The sequence below is a fragment of the Myripristis murdjan genome, chromosome 21 (assembly GCF_902150065.1).
Source record: "Myripristis murdjan chromosome 21, fMyrMur1.1, whole genome shotgun sequence".
Taxonomy (NCBI): Eukaryota; Metazoa; Chordata; class Actinopteri; order Holocentriformes; family Holocentridae; genus Myripristis; species Myripristis murdjan.
Genome location: NC_044000.1, coordinates 20,146,991 through 20,168,720, shown reverse-complemented (window position 1 = coordinate 20,168,720; position 21,730 = coordinate 20,146,991). Strand labels below are relative to the sequence as shown.

General features: G+C 42.5%; 2 protein-coding genes across 2 annotated transcripts; one reads left to right on the top strand and one right to left on the bottom strand.

The window, feature by feature from the left end:
- Positions 1-331: 331 nt before the first annotated feature.
- Positions 332-12,939, bottom strand: mfsd9 (major facilitator superfamily domain containing 9). Its single transcript, XM_030081624.1, has 6 exons — positions 12,814-12,939; positions 11,581-11,668; positions 10,523-10,566; positions 8,577-8,706; positions 2,255-2,464; positions 332-2,178 (listed from the first exon to the last, which is right to left on the bottom strand). Exons 1-6 carry the CDS (start codon positions 12,898-12,900, stop codon positions 1,322-1,324), a joined length of 1,416 nt encoding a protein of 471 aa, XP_029937484.1. The 5' UTR covers positions 12,901-12,939; the 3' UTR covers positions 332-1,321.
- Positions 12,940-15,697: 2,758 nt separating this feature from the next.
- Positions 15,698-20,090, top strand: tmem182a (transmembrane protein 182a). Its single transcript, XM_030080892.1, has 5 exons — positions 15,698-15,931; positions 17,206-17,332; positions 18,190-18,288; positions 18,391-18,528; positions 18,893-20,090. Exons 1-5 carry the CDS (start codon positions 15,773-15,775, stop codon positions 19,117-19,119), a joined length of 750 nt encoding a protein of 249 aa, XP_029936752.1. The 5' UTR covers positions 15,698-15,772; the 3' UTR covers positions 19,120-20,090.
- The last annotated feature ends 1,640 nt before the right edge of the window (positions 20,091-21,730 follow it).

Sequence of the window (21,730 nt, the reverse complement as noted above, 5' to 3'; positions counted from 1 at the left end):
GGCTGTTGCCAGTTAAAATGGAAGAAGCTTCTATATTGTGTCCTAAAAGCACAGACCCCCACCATCCTGCCACCATAACTTTTCAATCATTTTCTCCAACATTTGGCACTACTATGATCACTTTGGTTCTCAAATTTTAAACAAACCTAAAAATCCAAAGCACAGGATAAACCGTGGGAAGAGGTATAAAAATCCTACATGAACAGCACTGTGTCTGGAGAAATACAAGATGAAAATGTTTCACTGGGGTATGACACTATTAGTTTGATTTAATATGCTAGAGCATCAATATAAACTTTTCTCATACAACTCAAGACCAAGGACTCAAACATAGAAAAAAGATTTTTATTCATTGTTTTTTTTTTTTTTTTTTTTTTTTTTGCAGGAATCTGTCACAGTTCAGTGGTATTTGGGCCTTTGAACAGCAGTATAGTACCTCAGAATACAATTGACTCTTAATTACAAAATAACAATGTCTACTTAAACCCTCCCTAATATAAATTAATAAGCAAGTCTGAATATCAGTATACCTGTTAAAATCTAAAAGTAATAAACTAAAGTAAACATTTGCTCATATACCACAATGAGAACCATTGCTGAAGTAGTGTAGTGGGAGAAGTGAGTGGTATTGAACAAGAATGACGTCATACTGGCATCTCCAAAACTATCACAAGATAATTTAAATAGTAATAACTAGGTCCCATTTCCCCTCAGAGGGCACTACAGTTTAATCTATCTGTGAGTGCCTAAGGAATTGCTTTCTTGGATGTACAGTAAAAGGAGGACTCCCTTCCTCTTTCTGTGTTAAGATGAACTAGATAAAGAAGTGGAGAAGTGGTGTATTCTGGGACATGTAGTGCATCATCAGTATAGTAAACCGAGGGACTTTGGACTGTGTAGTGGTTTACAGACTAAAAAACAAAGTCTGCATTGCATCTAATACTACTGTCTCAAGACACATGTAGTGCCAGGAACACATGACCCATACATTAATGTCTGACCAAACCTCTTCACAAAGGGAAGCAGATCTGATTGTTCAGTGCTGCCAACGCTGTGTTTCAAGTTCCTGAATCCACTCTCCCTGAAGGATCACCAGTGGTGACCAGCACTTTTGACCCTGTGATGTCACCTCAAAAAACATCTACAGATGAGGTCGGCGAAGGCATCCTGTCAATAAAACACTCTTGAGTTGTTTTAGCTGTTGCTGATCCCCACAGCTGTCCGGCCAAAAACAGGAGCACTTCTTGTTCTGTGACTGGTGGCTTTGCATTGGCATTCTCTAACATTTATTCACCCTCTCATTCATTCACTCACTGTGTTTTCAGAGTTTGGCCATTTTCGCCATTCCCCTCCCGTCCCACTTGGGGATCCTTATGAGCAGTAAACCTACAGCAGCTAGAGCCAGGACCACTCCCAGACTGGCGGGGCCACAGGGACTGAACTCTTGGGTCAGACCAGAGAGGAGAGGGGCCAGTACCCGACCTACGGCTGTAACAGACTGCCCGGCTCCAATCAGAGTCCCGCTTGCCTGGACCCCTCCCCTCTGCAGCTCCAGGTCTGTGATGCAGGTCCGACCAATCGTGGTGGAGATGGCAAAGAAAGTGGAGCTGAGCAGCACCTGCCAGACACTGGGGGCAGCAGCGTACAGGAAGATGAGTGAACAGGTCAGCACTGTGGAGTGAAGCAGCAGGGCAGGCATGTTTTTCCCGTACAGCTGGGTGACCGGCCCCACCAGAAACCCAGCCAGGGCCCCTAGGGTGCTACTGTAGCTGATCAGATAGCCCGTCACCTTGGGCTTGAGTGAGAAACGCTCTTCCATGGCCAGAGAGAAGTTACTGTAGTACAGCATGATGGCTATGGCCATGAGAAGACGCACCAGGAAGAGGTCCCACATGTCAGAGGAGGCCACCATGTGGATCTTCGTGCCCACCGAGGACAGCTGTCTCCAGGCAGGCTGGAGTGGAGATACCTCCATCCACCTGAGACCTCCATGGTGCTTCACTTGAGGTTTTGGTCCTGTATCTGCTGCTGACACTGGGTGGTGGTTGTTTTCATGGGAGCATTTGTATGCAGCATTGTTAAGGTTATTGTCATGGCAGACTTTACTAGCCCTGTTGTTGGAATTAGTGTCAGTACGATGAAGTAGTGTCTCGCTCCATGGTAGCATCCACACTAACCCTGGAATAAAAAAAGATATATCAGTTGTGTAATGTAATGTAATAACTTAATTTTTCATCATCCCATCGCAACACACCTGCATTGAGGAGGAAGATGGCTGCGCAGGTGAAGGAAGAGGTATAGAAGCCCCCCTCGTGCTCTGTGAGGTAGCCCCCCACCACTGGGCCCAGGATGAAGCCCACGCTCGAGGCTGCATTAAAGTGTCCCATCACCAGAGGGCGCTCTGACTCAGACACCAGGTCAGACAGCAGGGCCCTGCAGATGGACAGGGAGTGCTTGAACAGCCCTGAAAGAGAAAACAACCAACACACATGATGAGACAGAACAGCTGACTGATAGGGAGTTATGGTCTGTACACTGTGTCCTGTCTTAAAGTTATGGATGGCAGTCAATGCAACTATTGTCAAGAGATTAAATAATACTTAGTCAAATTTGATTCACTCCTACAGTACAAAAAAGTACATAGAAACAGCTGTAGTTGGCCATCTAACAAGTGAAGAAAGTGCTCTTTGCTGAGGGGCTAAAGCAGTCATACTAATCTCACAGACTTGAGCTGAGGTGATCTTCAACACACACTGATGAAGGCCAGTAGGCTGAAATATTTTGGTGAGAGTTAGTATTGTTTTATTATCAACTAGACATCCCATGAAAGCTTTTAAATCTTTTTTCTCTAAGAAGAGCTGCCCAACTCGAGTCGTCAGATATGTCCCACTCTTGTGTGGTGATAGAAATCTTGCTGTTGTACATGCAACTGCACTTTACTTAAAGGGAAATCTGTGAGAGACCTATGAGGTGAACCAGATATTGATCTGGTGCTTGTGTATGGATAAGAAAATGTGTGGATAAGAAAATGTGCTGTTACTGTCAAATGCACTGTTAGCAATATTTGCAAAATCTCCCCTATATTTTCAGCATGCACACCCTATAACACTAGTGGAAGATTTCACTTGCTACTTGGATGTGCATGGAACCAGATGATTGGCAAAGAGGAAAATACAAGAGATAATGAAGTAAATATTATTTTTTGGACTTCTGGACTCAACTGCCAATTGGCTACAATACACACTGGTCATTCTGCACAAGCTCTTTGGAAAAATTTGCTGAGCATTTTATGCCTTTTGGGAAATGGCCTCAGTTAAGTTTGATAGTTTGGAGAAAGGCTGGTGTGGTGACTATCAAAAAAATTAATCACTGAGAGGAGATAGCTGGGATCTGTCTGACGTGCTGAAAGAGAAAGCATGAAGCCATTACTGCAGTTCCAGGATGTTTATTTTAACCCTTTCAGTGAAACATACATGCATTTGCAGATGGACTTGTAGACCTGGATGGTAAAAAGTTTTTTATTTTAACACTTCAGCGGTCAACAGAAAATATTGGCACCCTGCCTCACCCTCTCTCTGTATCAAACTTGATTCACAGACAGGTGGAACTGCAGGTGATATTACTCAGGCAATCATTCAGCTCCAGTGACACACCCAGCCACACACTCACAAGACACACCTTCACAAGACACACCCTCTAACACACATTACCCAAGGTGAAAAAGTGAAAAACACATCCATGCTCCTACATTCCGGCCCCTAATTATTACAAGATAATAATTACACATCATCAACAACAACACAGAATGATTCATGCAAAATACATGCAAACAAAATGAACAACATTTTTTTCCCTTTTTTTTCCCTCACAAATATGAGAATAGTTCATTTTCAATGTCCTTGAATGAGCAGGTTCTTCATGTGTCCTAGATCAAGTGTGGTAGTGCCACAAGTCTCAGTCTTGTTCAGGTCATGTCAAAACAAGTCATGTCAACAAGTAGCCTAGTTCATCAGGTGTCCTCGGCTTCCTGAATCAGACAAACCTTTGTGACAGGCCTGTCCAGAAAACTCGTCCTGGTTTTGATCCTCACTTTTCGAATGAGTCCTCCTTTATCTTGAACAGCCTTGACCACTCTCCCCATAATCCAAGAATTGCGGGGTGCAGAGTCATCCACAATGAGTACAATATCTCCAGGAATGAAATTCCACGTCATTTTGTTCCATTTTTGGCACTCCTGTAGCTGGGGTAGATATTCCTTTGTCCATCTCTTCCAAAACAGGTTGGACATGTACTGCACTTGTTTCCATCTACGGCGTGCAAACAAATCATCCTTTTGAAAAAACACCAGGCGGAAGATTGAGGTTGTGATTGAGAGCAACAGCCTCAGACTCAGAAGGCACGGAGACAAGACAGTCATCCACGCAGAGGCTGTGCACGATGGTGTCCACAAGCTCAACAGTGATTTTCACCAGTTCCATAAACTGGCAATCTTCTCTTGATGGACCCAATTGCTCCTCATGGCTACATTCAGGGAAGTCTAACTGAAACTGCTGCTGCCACAGTTCATCCAATTTCACCACAGAAATACGGTTAGCAGTGACGTTTAGTTGCTCCAAGCTTGCGTCACCAGACATTGGCCCATTGATAGTCCATCCCAACATGGTCTGAACAGCATATTCCCCCCATCTTCACTTGGAATCACCTTTATTAGTTCAAGGGCTCTAGGTGCATTCAAGCCAATTAGAAGCTCAATATCTGCATCAATCTCAGGTAGGTGCACCCCTCGCAAACACGGCCATCTAACAAGATCCTGCTCCCGTGGTATGTTGCTCCTGGACACAGACATCTTCTGTGTAAAGATATGTGGCAAGTCACAGTAGAGATCACTTTCCAGGCCAGCTACCTCCAGATCGGATACAATACAACTTCCCACAAGCTTTTCCTGGCCCATAGTGCGTAAGAGAATTTTAGTTCCTCTTACTGTAACATTCAACTTATTCATCAGACTTGATGTACAAAAAGAGCTGGAGCTCCCTTGGTCCAAAAAGACATATGTTTCCACAATTTTATGACCCCTTTTAGACTTGATCTTGACTGGCACAATGGAAAGCCTGCAGTCATGATCACCGGCCCCAGTGAGACCACTACTTTGAACCACCACTAGAGAGCTTTCCACTGCTGTTTGTATCTGCTGCAACTGCTGGCTCTTGATCTTGCTCCTTTTTCTTTGAGTGAACATGAAGCATGCTAGGGTGTTTGCCTCCACATATTTTACATGAAAGACGCTTCTTGCAGTCCTTACTTATGTGCCCTATGCACAGACAGCCAAAGCAGACTCAATACTCTTTCAAGAAAGCAATCTTGTCATTATGTGCCATCTTTCCCAGTAGAGAGCACAACTCCAGTGCATGTTGACCTTTGCAGCATAGACAGGTCCTTTTATCCAGTGGTACTCCCTCCTTTTTTGCTTGGGCCTTTCCATCAACTGCTGCTACAGTAGTTGCAAAACTACTTCCTTGGGTTCGAGTGCGACGCTGATTGTTATTTTTGCTGCTATCTTTGATATGCATTGTCTTTGGATCCTATATATTACCAAATACAGAGTCAGCTGCAATTTTCAACTGACACTCAATGAAGCTCACAATGTCAGGGAATGTAGCTCTACGATGATGTTTCTCTTGAATATCACAAGCTTCTGTCCTCCATTTGTCTCTCAACTTATAAGGCAACTTCTTGATCACTGTCTGCATGTTTGCTGGCTCCGACATGTACTGTATGTCATCCATTGTGTTACGACAGCCTCTTAAGAAGAGGCCATAAGCTTGGAGAGATTTGGCGTCCTCAGCCTTAAATCACAGGCCATGAGAGTGCTTTGTCCAAATAAGCTGAAGCAACCCTTTGCTAATTTCCAAAATGTTCTTGCAAGAAAGCCTTCGCCTTTTGATATCCTCTCTCTGCAGGCATTTGTTGACAGCTCTGAACAAGCTCTCATGGTTGCCCCTTGGTGTACTGTGCCAAGAAATACAGACAGTCTCCTGGATAAGATGTTCTTTCTTCTACATTGTGCTCAAAGGCTCTCACTAAGGTGTGATAGTGAAGAGGATCTCCATCAAACACCTGAATTTCTCTTCTTGGCAGATGAGAGCTGTTATGTTGTTGCAACAACAGAGCAGAAATTTCATTTTGCCTTGCCATTATGCTAGCAAATTGTTAGTGCCATCAATGACTGGTTCCTGAGCATGTCGATCAATAGCAAACTGAGATGCTGAGGCAACATTATTCGCAGTGGGAGCCATCAGGAGTTCAGGCGGCCTCTGCTGGACTATTTGATATCCATCATCCACAGTAATTTTCCTTTCATTTGATGTTGTCAAATAAGACTGAGAGGTAATTCGACCCTCAAGTACTCCTTGGCCACCAGGCACAAATGATTTAGCCTCAGCATTAAGAGCAGCACGAGCCCCTCCAGACATGTAGGATTCCATACCATCCGATCTTTTACATTTGCTGCCTTTCACGCTGCTTCCCGAGACCCTTAAGACCTCCACTCTAGCCTGAGCGGCTGCTGGTCCAGCTCTTGTTTTCATTTGAGTAGCCTTTGCCGAGTGAGAAGAGCAGCCATTTCAGCCTCTGCTTTGACATGGGAGGAGGATGTGAAGGATGTGAAGTCCCAGATATTGATTCAACTTTTCTGCTTCCAACAACTGAGATACTGTCATGTGGCTGAATGTCATCATGAAATGTGACATCCTGCTCAATGTTATGCATTTGAGGCAAGTCAGCCTCCTGTTCAATATCTTGAAGCACTTTGCCATTAAGATGTGGCTCATGCAGTGGCAAGCTTGGGGGATTTTCACATTCCTTGTGATCTGGCAATCTCTCCATTTTGTCATTTGTTGCATGTCGTGAGACCATATTCTTTATATCAGAGAGCCACTGTTTCACATCCTCAATGAATCCTTTGTTATATTTGTCAATGCTTGCAAACCACAGGTTTAGTTTATCCTTCTCCACATCAGGTAATGTTAACATGACTGATTCATGCAGGGAAATTGCCTCCTCGTGCAATTGCATCAAATTTTCCAGTTGAGTTTGCACCTTTGTAACATTACCATCATTCTGCATGAGCTCCTTAAGAGCAACGATGACACCTTTGATTTTATTCACTCTTGCTTTCCGTTCTTTCTGAAGTTTCTCCATTTTACTCACTAAGGCCTTTTCAGTGAGTGTGATTTTTCTTTTGACAATTTCATTGCTTTCAGTTTCATTTGCATGTGAACCAGCCTTTGATCCATTCATATTGACATCCAACAATGTGCACACAAAAAAGTTCAGAGAACATATGTCACATTCAACATTGCAATTTGTTTTGGTACAAATCTAGCTCCATATATGCACAATCCAATGTTGTCCCAACATCCACAGTCCACACTTTAATCCAAGATGGGGTACCAGCAGTACTTGAATCACATATCCACATCCAACATTACTGCTTTATCTTGGCACAAAACTGCCTCCATACATGAGCAATCCAATATTGTCTCCGAGTCCACAGTCCACACTTTGATTCAAGCTTAAGCATCAGCAGTAAATGCATCAAACATATCCACATCCAACTTTCCACAGCCAGTACAAAACAATCAATCCAGTCTTTGGTCCACAAGTTATTCAATTTTTTTTTATATACACACACCTATACGCGCACAGACCCTCAATACTACACCCATACAAGCATGAAAATCACAAGAAAAGTTAGATGATGGCCTGGACCTTTGCTGAGGGGGAACTCTTACCTCCTAAAATTTGAGCTGAACACCCCTAGCCTAGGTAGTGTGTGCTAGTAGGTGAATGTGCAGAGGCTGAGTGTATTGTACGACTACAGCCAACCTTGAATACTCAGGGTTGCTGACAAAGTTTATTGTTTTCATGAAATACAAAACAATCAATCCACTCTTTGGTCCACAAGTTATTCAATTTTGAGCAATATGACAAGAATGACATCAAACAAGAGCCACAGCATCCATTTGCATCCAATATGCAGCAGTAATCAGCATCAACTGTGTCCAGGCAAGTATAAACTTCACAGCATGAATGAACTGAGTTTCACATACCATGGCTTGTGCTGTGCTCCATTACTTCATTCATATTCACTCACAGTCACATCCAAAGTGGCTGAGTGGTCCATTGTCTTACATGCGCTTGTCCAACGAAGCATCAGAAGTGTGGGATCTTTTGACCATTTTCTGTTGATAATGTGGTGACTATCAAAAACTTAAATTAATCACTGAGAGGAGATAGCTGGGATCTGTCCGACGCGCCGAAAGAGGAAGCATGAAGCCATTACTGCAGTTCCAGGGTGTTTATTTTAACCCTTTCACATACATACATTTGCAGATGGACTTGTAGAACTGGATGGTAAAAGGTTTTTTACTTTAACACTTCAGCGGTCAACAGAAAATATTGGCACCCTGCCTCACCCTCTCTCTGTACCAAACTTGATTCACAGACAGGTGGAAGTGCAGGTGATATTACTCATGCAATCAACTTCACTGTGTTTGGCGCTGCCATAAACTCACCCACAGGTATCCGTGCCAGGACAAACAGGGCGATGCTGGTGGACATCCCGAGCAGGCCGTAGCCTAGTGCACTGAGCAGCAGGCAGGTCAGCAGAGAGTACCGCCGTCCCACCACATCACTCCAGCTGCCCTGACAATCACACACAGGGAGTGACACTCAACCAAAGCCACAGAGGGAACAAAACATCTCAACTATCCGCCAATAGCTATTGGCAGATTATGTCTCATTACTGGCTCTCTTTCTACAGTCAACTGAAATACCCGAACAGGGAAAACTGAGGCCCAAAGCCCCAAAATATGCTTCTACTGTATATTATTTCATTAACTGTAATTCATAATAAATCAGTTAGTGGTTCAATCAAGTGAATGTTACATATTTAATACATCAGGGATGTTGTTCAAATGAAACCATATAAATGCAAAGATAAAGACAAGGCAAAGACAAGTCTATCTGGCCTTTCAGATACCAGCACATGCAAGACGAAGTGAAGTGACTGTATGTACAACTAAAGCCCAAATTCTGACAGAGTGAATGGTAAATTAGATCTCTCTCTTGTTCTTAGTCTTTGCGGTTAAACCATGTGGACATGAGTGTTAAAGATCAGATGACTCAAAAAAATCCTGAGGAATCCCAAACTCTTGTGCTCGCTCTCAGCTAAGCCGTCCAGATGCCTCTACTAGCTCCCTATTACACACACACACAGACACACACACACACACACACACACACACATAACCTGCTGATGAAATAATCAAATCAGGACCAATTGAGTTTGCTGTGTTCTGTATGCGGACTGTGGGGATTACCATGGAGACTCGGCCGTTCACGCCACCCTTGCATTTATCAGGACTCAGCCAGTCTGCACACTGAAACACAAATGACTCCTTCTCTCTTTAATTTGTCGCATGACTCCTGAGATTTAAACCAATTTCTGGAGTCGTGGGCAGCGGGGTAGTGGTGATGAGCGTGGAGAATCTCCCTCTTCAGATGCTATGCTTATTGTAGAATAGCAGATGGAGTTACTTGGGTTTTGAGGAATTTGATGCCGTTAATTGACTGTTAATTGTTTAGATTCAATTTCGAATCATCCAGGCTTTGACATTGCACCAGAACATCCAAAGGTTATTTATCTAGACGCGGTGTTTACTGCAAAGAATTTGGTTCAGTGTCAAAATTGTGATATTTGGGCAGCACAACATGCATGTACAGTAGGCCTGAGTCAGGCGTCACCAATTAGTGCAGACCGGTGCAGGTCCAGACCCAGTGATAGTTCCGCCCAAACCACAAAACAGCTTGCAAACTTCTTTATAGTGTTGTGGTTAGTTTTGACTACTGTATCTCAGTGTCTTGTCCAGTCTTGTGTGTTATTTAAATGACCATCTCGGCTAATCAAAGCAATTGTACAGCAGCAACCACTTCCAATTTAGTGAGAGAGAGAGAGAGCAGGAAATGTAAGAGAAAAAGGAAAATGTCAAAGATGTGTTACAGATAAATTTATGTTTGTTCAAAATAATCACTTTGTTTTTCATCCAGTAAAACTGCTGTGTTGTTATGCCTGATTGCACTTTATTTTGTTTTATCGTTATATACACACACCTATACGCGCACAGACCCTCAATACTACACCCATACAAGCATGAAAATCACAAGAAAAGTTAGATGATGGCCTGGACCTTTGCTGAGGGGGAACTCTTACCTCCTAAAATTTGAGCTGAACACCCCTGGTCTAGGTAGTGTGTGCTAGTAGGTGAATGTGCAGAGACTGAGTGTGTTGTGCGACCACAGCCAAGCTTGAAGACTCAGGGCTGCTGACAAAGTTTATTGTTTTCATGAAATACCAGCGAGGACGTGGAATGCAAATTTCTCGTCGCCAACTGCGAGGAAAGCAGGCAGCACCGAGTTTGACTCCCAGGTTATTTCAAGGTGAAGCAAAGTCAATACTTACAACTATTGTGCTGGAGAACAGCTGCAAGATCCCATATGTAGATCCTGAAACAAACAGCTCTGTGTTACTTTGAATTCACAATACAATCCATAGTAGACTTGATGGATGATGGATGATGTTGACAAGGAGTATATCTATGACTTCTCTGTGGCCTCAACGCTTACCAGTGGTGCAAGAGAAAAAAGAAGTTACAGCAGACGGGAATATGAGACATTACAGCTCATTATACATGTATAACTCAAACCTAATTGAGGTTACTCTTTCGATGTGACCAAGGACAAACTATTTGGAATATTAAAACAATGTAATGTTTGTTGCGGTGCTCTAACTATTTCATGAAGGGCAAAAAAGCAAAAAAAGAAAAATAATAATAATAAAAAAAGCCATAAAAACATTTAAAAACCTATACAAAGTGAGCTTAGGATGGCTCAAACATTAGATTAGATTATGGTAATGGTTCTCTCATTAACTCTGTCGTAACAATCAGTGAAGTTGAAAAAAACACTAATATTTGCATTTTTAGTATCAATGCACCTTCATCCCTCACTCAGTAACTCAAGTGTTCTTATTCTAATGTTGCATTTTCTTTTAATATAAAAACACTCAAAGATGGGGTCATGCCTACAGGACTGCTAATCAAATGAGTGGACATAATCAGCCCATTGTATTTACTGTCACAGCAGGGCATTTCATACAGTTCCTCTAGTTTGAAATTGGTACTATGTTGGGCTTCATGTTTTCTGCTTCAAGGCACATGGCCAATGTTACACCTGGAAATCAGTGCTTTAATTGTAATGTCAACTAGGCTATATGTTTAAATACTAGACACACAATGTTTCTGTTGACATGTTAATGCTTATATAGTTTTTTTAATAACATGGTGTGCACTGAATGGTATTTCTGTTTCAATTGTGATAAAGCATCAAGAAATGTGAAATTTCACTGGTATCAACTACCAAAACTTTGGCATCCCCATTAGCGACTCCATCTTTCCAAGGACTGACCCTTTAACTGCTGTGTAAATTACAGAGACAACCCAACACAATGGACACACCTACCTACAATACCAGCCGCAGTGGGACTGGCTCCCAGAGCCTTCACATGATGGCTCAACAGCGGGATGATCATGCTGACCCCAAACAAGTCCTGCAGGGAACAGAGTGAGGGACAGGAATGAATGGGTCTTATCATTATCACAGCAAGGATAGGGCCACACACACACACATTTTCAGAGCACTGGGAATGTGCACACAGAGCAAACAGTTAAAGTAAGTTAGCCGGTGTTTTCAGCACAAACAGGTTGGGGATAGTCCCAGCAGTCCAGGGCCCTGCAGAAAGACATCACCCATCCTGTTTATCTGCATATCTGAGATCAGAGGAGCTCTTGCCAAGGGCTTGATTGAAGTCACACAGTGATTCATACAGTGTCATGACACTACCCATTAAACTAACAGTTTAATTGTAAACTGCACAGAATACACAAACATGCAGTGTCCTCTGCAGTGCTCTCTCCCCGGGCCTCAAATCCTGAGCTGCCTGGACACTTTAATAGCCTTTTCATTAGATGACAGTCTAGCTGATGATGAAAGCTGCCATGTGTTAGATGCCCCCCTGTTTCATGACCACACATCTATTATGAATTTTCATAATTTAAAAAAAAAAAAAAAAAAATGCTTAGTGTCAGTCCACCTTGCAACACACTTCACCGGCAGCGATGCTGTGCACACTCAGTCCACTCCACGGTGTCAAAAAAACCTGGCTTGCCCAATAAAACACTTAGCCAGACATCTGATCAGTCAGCTCAGAATATACAGGGCAATATGCTTCAAAATACGCGAAAAAGAAAAAGTATCTGTCCATGCTGATGCCATTAGTTTGATGTAGTGGCCAGGATATGGTTTAGATTAATTTGCAGAAACATGTTCTAGTGTCTAACAAAACATCACTAAGATACCAACATGAATATAGTGTCTGTGGCACTGTACACAAAGTTTACAGAAACCTTATGCTTTATGATATTCGGGATAATATCCCTCCAGTACTCCTAGTATTATCCTAAATTGACTCTGTAGCCTAAATGTTTACAGCATTACTTTTGCTCTTCTTGATGACATACACAGACACACTTTTGTGCGTGTTGATGCACATTTCGGAGCATATTCTAATGTATTTCACGCAGCATGAGTCTATGCAAACATGACTTTCAGGCTTGCACAACAACTTCCCCAGACCTCTGTGTGCATGTCAGATAAAACAAAACATCCCGCAAAGCCCCGCACTGTGTCACCTACCATGAAGCCCACCACGTAGATGCATTGTATAATCCGTGTGCGTCTCCTGGTTTTCTCACACGATGAGCTACATTTCGCGTTATTCATTCTCCCGCAGTGACAGCTCGGCCGAAGCCAATGCGGAAATGCTCCCCGGCTCTACTGTAAATTCAGACAGTGTCCAACCAACCAAAGCGACGTCTCCGGGTCTGGGCGATGGACGCGCTCTTTGGGGGTGGCGATAAAATGTCCGATTTGAACCATGCGCAGAAATGTGGATGACAGGACGGTCGTGATGGCAAAACAAGAGCGAAAAGGAGATCCATGCAACAGAGCAGATTGACTGAGGTGTCATTTATTTGTCTGGGGTTAAAGAGTCATGGTGCGCCGTCCTTTTCCCCTCCTGCGGCTCCGCTAGTTGGTATCGTCCACCTACGGCAAAAAAAAAACAAAAAAAAAAAACCTTACGCTCAATAAAAGCTCATCAATAAAATTAATTTGCATGACCTATGGGGTTGTCTTTGACTAACAAGATTCATAATGTCTTTACTTGATTGCCATGCTGGTTAACCGCAGAGGATATGGTGATGGCGACTGCACAGCCAGATTGTGGTTACTCGTACCCCACCTTCTGGACAAAGCTGAGGCAACATAAACATTAATGATGCACAATTAATATCCGTTTAGTGCGCCTTTAACCAATTAAAGTCTGCATCACGGTGTGCAAAAACGTACACAACGTGTGATGTCATAGATGCTGTATCTGCTGGTTGCAACGTTTCACTGAAGCGCCACTGAGTGAAATGCTGAGGCCAAAGATGTCGCTGCACCATTACATCAACAAAAAAAAAAAAAATAAAAAATAAAAAAAATAATAATAAAAAAAAAAAAATATATATATATATATATATATACACACACACACACACACACACACACATATATATATATATATATATAGATATAGATAGATAGATAGATAGATAGATATAGATATAGATATATATATACACACACACACACACACACACACACATATATATATATATATATATATATATATATATATATATATATATATATATATATATATATATATATATATATGTACATATCTAGATGTCTTCTGCAGAATTTTACACACACTTTCCTGTAATTCAGCAGGACATGTTTGGTGTCTTTGGAAAGCCTCGGTGCTCCCACAGAATTTAAAATAAAGTTCTGTGGGTTTGGACAAAGTTCAGTCTGCATGCATTTATACATTTGTAATGATGGACCCACAAGGAAGAGGGGTTGAGGATTAAATGAGCATTTTGGAGCCTAGCTGGGGTCTGACTGAAGAGCCAACCTGAGGTTTGTTACATCATTCAAGTCCTGCAGGTTTGGGACTGTGCATGAACCCTCACATTGGTGTGTGTGTGTGTGTGTGTGTGTGTGTGTGTGTGTGTGTGTGTGTGTGTGTGTGTGAGAGAGAGAGAGAGAGAGAGAGAGAGAGAGTATGTGTAACAGGCAGGGTTGGGTTGGCAAGTAATAAATTAGGCTAAGTGAGGGAATTACAGTGATTTGGTTACAAAACTAGAAACCTTAATGTGCCCTACTTATTGAGAAGAATTATGTTGCAGTTGGTGCACTGGAAAACAACACACACACACACACACACTGGATGCACATTACAGGGAAGGAAATGAAAGTGAGTGGGGATGTGGGGTAGGAGTGTTTGGTGTTTGACTGTGGCCTTGTGAGTCACATCAGTGTGTAAATTAGCTGTATAGTTTCAGTGCTAAATATCCCCTCGAGATGCTAATAAACCAGTGGCTCACGTCAACTCACAGTGCCTGGAGCAATAACCTCACAGTAAAATAGATTATTATATACTTGGCCCTAAAGAATTTGAAAACCAAGGTACATAAAAACATTTATTTCAACTGTGGTCTTCTGTAGAAGACAAAATAATAATAACCCCCCACCCCAAAAAAAGATTTTCAGATACACATGGCATGATCTACATTGTCTCAACACACACATACACACACACCCTCACTGGCCACAAAGTTTAAAAGCTGCATGTTGTACTTTCACTGGCCTGCTAATTTTTCATATTTTTGTAAAATGCTCCCAGTAGTCTAGAATTTTGATTTTTATCTGAACTTTATTTCATTTGTAACACATTGTTTACCTAATTGTTTCATAAAAAATGTGTTACTGTTGTAAATAGTGATAGTGATCAGGCCTATTAGATCATATTAGTCAATAAAACTTTTGGCTGCAGTCCATCCGTGTCTCTGTTGCCATGGTGTCAGGTGACAGCTGAGATTCCCTTGGAAGGACGTGTCTAGTTTTCACGACCCTTCCCCATCTATTTCGACAGACACTGCCAAGGGAAATGGCAGCTAGTGATGTGTGTGTGTGTGTGTGTGTGTGTGTGTGTGTGTGTGTGTGTGTGTTGTCCTGGGTTAGAGGGTGTTAAAAGAATACCTTGCCTTACCTCTGTCCTTTCAGAGTCACCCTGCCCCGACATTCCCACGCGTAACTTGGGTGTCCAGTTGCCACCGGTTATTTTTGTATTGATCCCCTCCCTTCACGTTCTCGGACTGGCCTACACACCCTGCCCCACCAGGCCAGCTCTCTCTAACGGGGGAGAACTGGCCTGGTGGGGCAGGGTGTGTGGGCCAGACCCCAAAAATAGCCCAGGGGGAAGGGCTCCAGACCTTACTGAGATCCAAGAGAGTCATGTGCACAGCCTTGTCCTCCCCTAACACACACAGACACACACGCAAACACACACACACACACACACACACACTGTGGGACAGGAGTTGAAGCAAGATCCAGTAACTGAGCCTAATCAAACGGGACAGAATAACAATCCCTAACAAATTTTGGATATATAGCACAAGAGGAGTCTTTTCTGTCATTACTGTGGGGACAGTCAGCCTGGGAGAGTCTGTCCAGTGGCCAAGCGGTTGCTCAGTCCTGCACCATGAAGCTTAGTGTGGCGCTGTTTTTTGCGGGGCTCTTTGGGGCGCTGGCAGCTGTGTTCATCCTCCTGTCTTTTGGAACAGATTACTGGCTCCTGGCCTCTGAGACTTGTGACCCAAAGCCTGATGGATCTGTCGGCCCGGGTGGTTTCATCGTGGAGGTGAGCATGTTGAGCAGCTCCTCATGGGAGCTCAGAAGCTGTTGGGACTGTTTGTTTCACTTTAGTTGTTATGCCCGGATTGAACTCTGGAGATAATGCTATGTGTCTTACAGCCAAAATGTTCAGCCAAGTCCAAGAGGGATCAGTTATCCATTATAACATGAACAGCCATGGCCAAAGAAAAACCACAGTAAATCCTATATTTAGTTATGCAGTCTTTTTGGAGGCTTGGTTTCTATAGGGTCAGAACCTAGTGTATGATGGTAATTTCTGTGTCATCAACTAGAAATGGTGTCCTCTAGCTTTGTATACCCTTACGATAGCACTTGCAACTGCTTTCCAAAAAGTAGACCTTACTTTGAACCCCAAAATTGGAGCTGAAGTTGCAAAGTATCTTCTATTTTGGTATCCGTTTTTCATGTAGTCTGATTATTCTCTCAGTAGATGAACAGCAGAGCGGAGATGCATCCCTCCCAGGAGCTTCTAGTGAAATCAGACACTGTTGAATGTAGTTGGTGTGCAGTTATGCAGTGATTGAGATGCGCCCCGTGCTATTTGCCCCGATGACACAAATACAAACAGCAGTAGTCCCTGTGGTGCGGCATTAAATATCACCTACTATTACATTTTTAGCTTTTCATAGTAAGCAATGATACTGGAATCTCTACATGATTTCGTAATGAAATCTAAAGCAGCGGCATATAGAATACACATGCTAATGCAATATCAGTGCCTTATTTTTCTTGTTTATATTCAGAGTGTTAACAGAAGTTTATTTGAGGGAGGGTAAGATTTGAAAGAAAACTGAAGCCCAACAAGATTGGTTGCTAGCAGTGTGTTCAAAATGCACTTGAATCCTACTTTGGAAGAATCCTTTGGGATTTGGTCAGATTCCTTTAAAACTTTTTTTATTCAGACAAAAACGATAAATGACTGTAAAGCACCAATATGAACTGTTTTCTGAGAGGGAATACAAGCTGGCGTGACACCAAACCAAACCTACATGAGGTCAGGGATGCTTGCTCAGCTCAACCCTTGACCCGACTTAGCAGATGCAGTGTGACACTACTGTGCACCTGATCCAGACGAGCTCGACTTCGCTCTCAGGCTTTGCATCAATGGGTTGCAATGAATACCTCGATAATCGTGCTCATACCCATTCAAATGACATTTGGCTGTGTTTCAAAAATAAGGATTACTAAATGGTGTTATGGTAATGAACCATATTAAGCAGATTCAATAGTGCATCATTTGTCCTTGTTTCCCTCTCCCAGCGTGGGGACGTGGTGGTGCACGAGAACGTCAGCGACATCACCACCTTCTATCACGAGGGCTTCTTCTGGAGGTGCTCCTTTGGGGCCAACGTGGATGACAGCAACCTTCTGTGGAAGCTCTGGTTCAGTAAGTGAGACACACATGCACATATTTACAAGCGTATAGCCTAATGTACAAAACCCTCACCACGCCATTAACAACAAACAATAAACCAATAAGACACGAGACAGTTTCTATTTTCTCTTTAATTGGTCCCTTTCTCTTTCTTTTGAAGCCAATGACTGCTATGTTTCCATAGAGTCACATGTGACCAATTGACCCTGCTGCAGAATATAACTTAATGTCATTCTTGGATTTGATGCCTTTCTGACTATGAAAACCATATCACGTCATAGCGGCAAGCCCCTCTCAGGTGACTATTCAGAGGGCACCATGTGAGGTTATTCTGGTCCTTTGTCAGATGATTGTGTGCTGTCTATTTTCTAATGTAGAACTCGCAGGGTGGGTCATTGTCACAAACACCCTCAAGCTAGGGGAAGGACCTGGCAAGGGTCTGCTGAATTTCACAAGAAAGAGGGGACAGGGGAATGAGGGAAAGTCTATAAGGAAAGAAAATGTGTTGATTGTATTGAATCACCATATTGAACTGTGACTTGCTGAGCACATTTAAATATATTTTAAGGCTGTGGAAAGAGGAAAAGTCTATCAATGAGTCACTAGGGGGAAAAAAGTTACCCCTCTGCAAACATTTCCTTTAAAATTTAAAAATGTAATTTGAGTGCTGTGTTCAACAGTCTTGTTCCTTTATGGTGCATCTGATATACATTCTTTCTTATGTTGTGATTGGATAATCAGACAAAAGTGATGTGATGAAGGCATGATATAGTTATTTGCTAATTGTTAACCGGGTTGGGTGGCTTGTTCAAAATATTCTTTCCAGTGTTTATTATGATGCAAATTATATTTGCTCTTTCTCTCCCCAGCAAATCAGCCACACTCCAAAGTGTGCATGCATGCCTACCTCTTCCCATTCCCCGTGTCTCATCAGACCCATAATGCCACAGACTATGATTCTGCAATAAGTGAGTGTCTGTGGAATCATTCAAGTTTGCCTCTGCATACATTCGTATTCTTCGATGATTCAGTGGCTGTCTACACAGTAGTCTGATATTTCCACTGCTCAGTCTACAGAGGCTTCTGGAGTGTCTTTATGCTGATTGGTGTGGCAGCTGTGGTGCTCGGTGGGTTTATCATCATTTGTGCTGCTCCATTCGCCAGCCACCGGCTGTATAAGGCAGGAGGCGGCCTCTTCCTGCTATCCGGTAAGGGTTTGGTTAAATAATTTCTCCCCTAGGTACTAAATGAACAAAACAATTCTTTAAAACATACTTATTTCAGCTCCAGTGGTGTGCATGAAGAATAAATTAGTCTTATTATTAGTCTTTATTGTATATACTTCTTCTTAATTTTACTTTATGTTTCTATTGATGCTGCTGTAATGTGGGAATTTCCCAGTTTGGGATCAATAAAGTAAATCTATCTATCTATCTATCTATCTATCTATCTATCTATCTATCTATCTATCTATCTATCTATCTATCTATCTATCTTTCTATCTATCTAAATGAATTAGGTGCAAATGTCACATGCCTTACCTCTTACATCTCTCTCTCCTCTTTGCACCAGGTCTGTTCCTGCTGTGTGTGGTGGTGATGTACGTCCTGTGGGTGCAGGTGTTGAACGTGGTGGATCTCTACATAGACTACCAGCGCTCTGTGATGTGTCAAAACTTCCAGCTGTCCTTACACTACGGTCTGTCTTTCATGTTAGCCCCCATCGGCATCTTCTTTTGCCTGCTGGCTGGCCTCCTCTTCCTCCTGATTGGCCGAACAATCCAGATTCACTACCACTAAGCTTCAAAATAACCATTGGCAGTTTAGAGAGGAAAAACGGGGGCTTGAGGTTTCTGGAACAGTAATATTTTTACTGCCTGACCTTTGATGCTTTCATAATCTGTCTGCCCTGTACTGGAGGGAGACTGTGGGAACTCTGTGGCAGCTCTGCGGTTTAAATGGTTTAACAGGCTTGAACAGTTTGTCCCAGGATCAAAAGTTTCAATCTTCACGGAGCCTAGAAATGACAGCTTAATCACCATGTCCTGAACTGTTTTTTACTTGAACTTCATTGCATACCGTCCTGGGCTATCCTCAAAAATAGAGCGCTACGTGGTGAATAAGTTATCATTTGAGATGAAGCCAAAGCCTCAGCAAGACAAGGCTGATCATATGTTTTTTTAGCGGTGGGACAGAACGTGTTTGGCTGAGTGTCGACAGTTAAATGACGCAGTGTGATGTGGAGAGTGTGTGTTCATGTAAAGCAGTCAAACACCGAGCAGGAACCATATTCACCAAATCCTTCTCGAGGGTTCCTGCAGGGTGGAGTTCATTATTTGTCTTGTTTTGAGCTGAGATGGTGAAAAAGACTGAGTGCTGATCTTGATAACCACTTTATTAAACAAGTAACTCAATGCATATTCTTTTTACTATGGTTTCTCTTTTAAAAATAATATGAAGTTAATAGCATAGCATGATAACTTATACAGAACATGTTTATTTGAGCCAATGTCGCTGGCAAGACCAACTGCCCTGCATTTACTGATATTATAAAAATATAAAGAATTCTTTGACTGCATCATGCTGAGTATTTTTGGCTTGTGATATATCATTTTACCTGTAAGATATGACCATGTCTTGAAACTGTGGCTGTGTGCACATGTGCATATATTTGTTTTCCCCATTCAGTTATCACTTAGGCAACTGTTTAATTTGTTAATACTATAAATACAAATACTATGTGTGAAGCATGAATAAAGCAGTCTTTTTTTTTCTATTCTGCAGTCCTGTTTTTGTTTGATATGCTTTTCCCATTGGGATGGGTTTTTAAATGTATTTGGATAGTTGATGGAAATCTGGTATCATATTATATTTTTCTAAATAACTCAAAATGGTATGCTTCTTCTGTGATTTTTCTGCCCGTAAAATGATGTGGGGAAGACAACCTTTGATGTCAAAAATACATCTCTTTGTCACCGTCTCCGTGATGTGAAAAATTCAAAAGATTCAAAGGAAAAATACCACAAGAGGGCAATGTTGTCCCACTTTACCCACACATCAACTTTTCCCACCTAAGAAACAGAAATCCTATTTTGCTTATCTGGAGTCTATGTGGAGTCTATGTGGTGTTATGCATTTAATCACATCTTCAGAGGTAGGATCTGTAGATGAAAGTATTCACACCTTGGCTGACAGACGGATGGTAATTTCACTCATGAATGGAGCATTTGATCAGGATCTGAATGGACTCCTGTGTGGATTCTCGAGAGTCCGTATCAACTCGGTGCCTTTTGAGCTTCATAATATACTTATCATACATAGGGAAAAGCATCCGAGGTTCGCCATAGAATGCAGGGAGGAGTGACACAATGTAAGGCATTGATTACTCTGGCAGAGTGATCTTGTTTTTGCAGAGGATGCTCATGATGGAGGGAGGATCACAGTTCCAAATTTCTGAGCCCTTCATTATGGCTTTCCTGTAGACTCCAGACATGGAAGCGACACCAAACTTGATCATGTGAGAGCTCTGCTGAAGTCAACCACTGCAGGTCACATGAAGAGGCCACGTAGGTTGGGAGATGCTAATACAGCGGAAGATAAGATCACAGGATTTGTCCTGTTTCAGGCTGAAGCTGTCCTCTCAGCCAAGTCTCCCCTAGGAAAGAGATTTCTTATCTGGAGGACTTCCTGGTTTAAATGAAATTCTAATAAGATAAAAAAAAAAAAAAAATGTTTAATCATCGCTCCATCCGTATCCAAGTGAGAGAGCAATGGGGGGAGAGAGAGAGAGAGGGGGAGAAAGAGAGGGAGAATAAAAAGAGCAAGAGAGAGGAGAGAGAGAGAGAGAGAGAGAGAGAGAGAGAGAGAGAGAGAGAGAGAGAGAGAGAGAGAGAGAGAGAGAGCCTTACTGCAGGTGTGAAGCAGGCTACCTCGAGAAGCCGGGCCTCGCAGACAGTAATGTCATCAGAGTGGGAGTCCCAGCTGAATTCAGCACTGTTCTGCATGATTGCCCATGATAATTGTGTGTTGATAGGGAGCGCGGGAGATGGAGTATAATTTCCACCGAGAGATTCCTAAACAAATACCTGTGCTCAGCAGAGGGATGGAGTGCAGCAGGAGGTGAGGAGGAGAATAGCGGATGAGGGAGATAGGGGATGAGAGGGTGAGACTTCCAGAGAAGGAGGAGGGGGAGGAGGAAGAGGAGGAGGAGGAGGAGGAGGAGGAGGAGGAGTGGGGCCAGTGGTCTCGCAGCAGCTCTACATTTTGTGTATAACACAAGTGAAACCAAACAAAAGCTAAACATTTTAACAAAACTGGCACACAAATAGCAACTGGAAAGCTTGACTACTGGGGAATCTGAGCCGCTGAAACACAGCTGAATACATTCAAAATGAACGTGAATTGGTTTGTT

Bases quoted from the DNA above. Each gene is read 5' to 3' on its own strand.
- mfsd9 (XM_030081624.1), bottom strand. From the start codon at position 12,900: ATGAATAACGCGAAATGTAGCTCATCGTGTGAGAAAACCAGGAGACGC. The intron at 2,465-8,576 runs GTGAGTTTATGG...TTTCTCTTTCAG, and splicing joins CCTGGCACGGATACCTGTGG to GGCTGTTCAAGCACTCCCTG. The intron at 2,179-2,254 runs GTGTGTTGCGAT...TTTTTATTCCAG, and splicing joins CATCTTCCTCCTCAATGCAG to GGTTAGTGTGGATGCTACCA.
- tmem182a (XM_030080892.1), top strand. From the start codon at position 15,773: ATGAAGCTTAGTGTGGCGCTGTTTTTTGCGGGGCTCTTTGGGGCGCTG. The intron at 18,289-18,390 runs GTGAGTGTCTGT...TCCACTGCTCAG, and splicing joins AGACTATGATTCTGCAATAA to TCTACAGAGGCTTCTGGAGT. The intron at 18,529-18,892 runs GTAAGGGTTTGG...TCTTTGCACCAG, and splicing joins CGGCCTCTTCCTGCTATCCG to GTCTGTTCCTGCTGTGTGTG.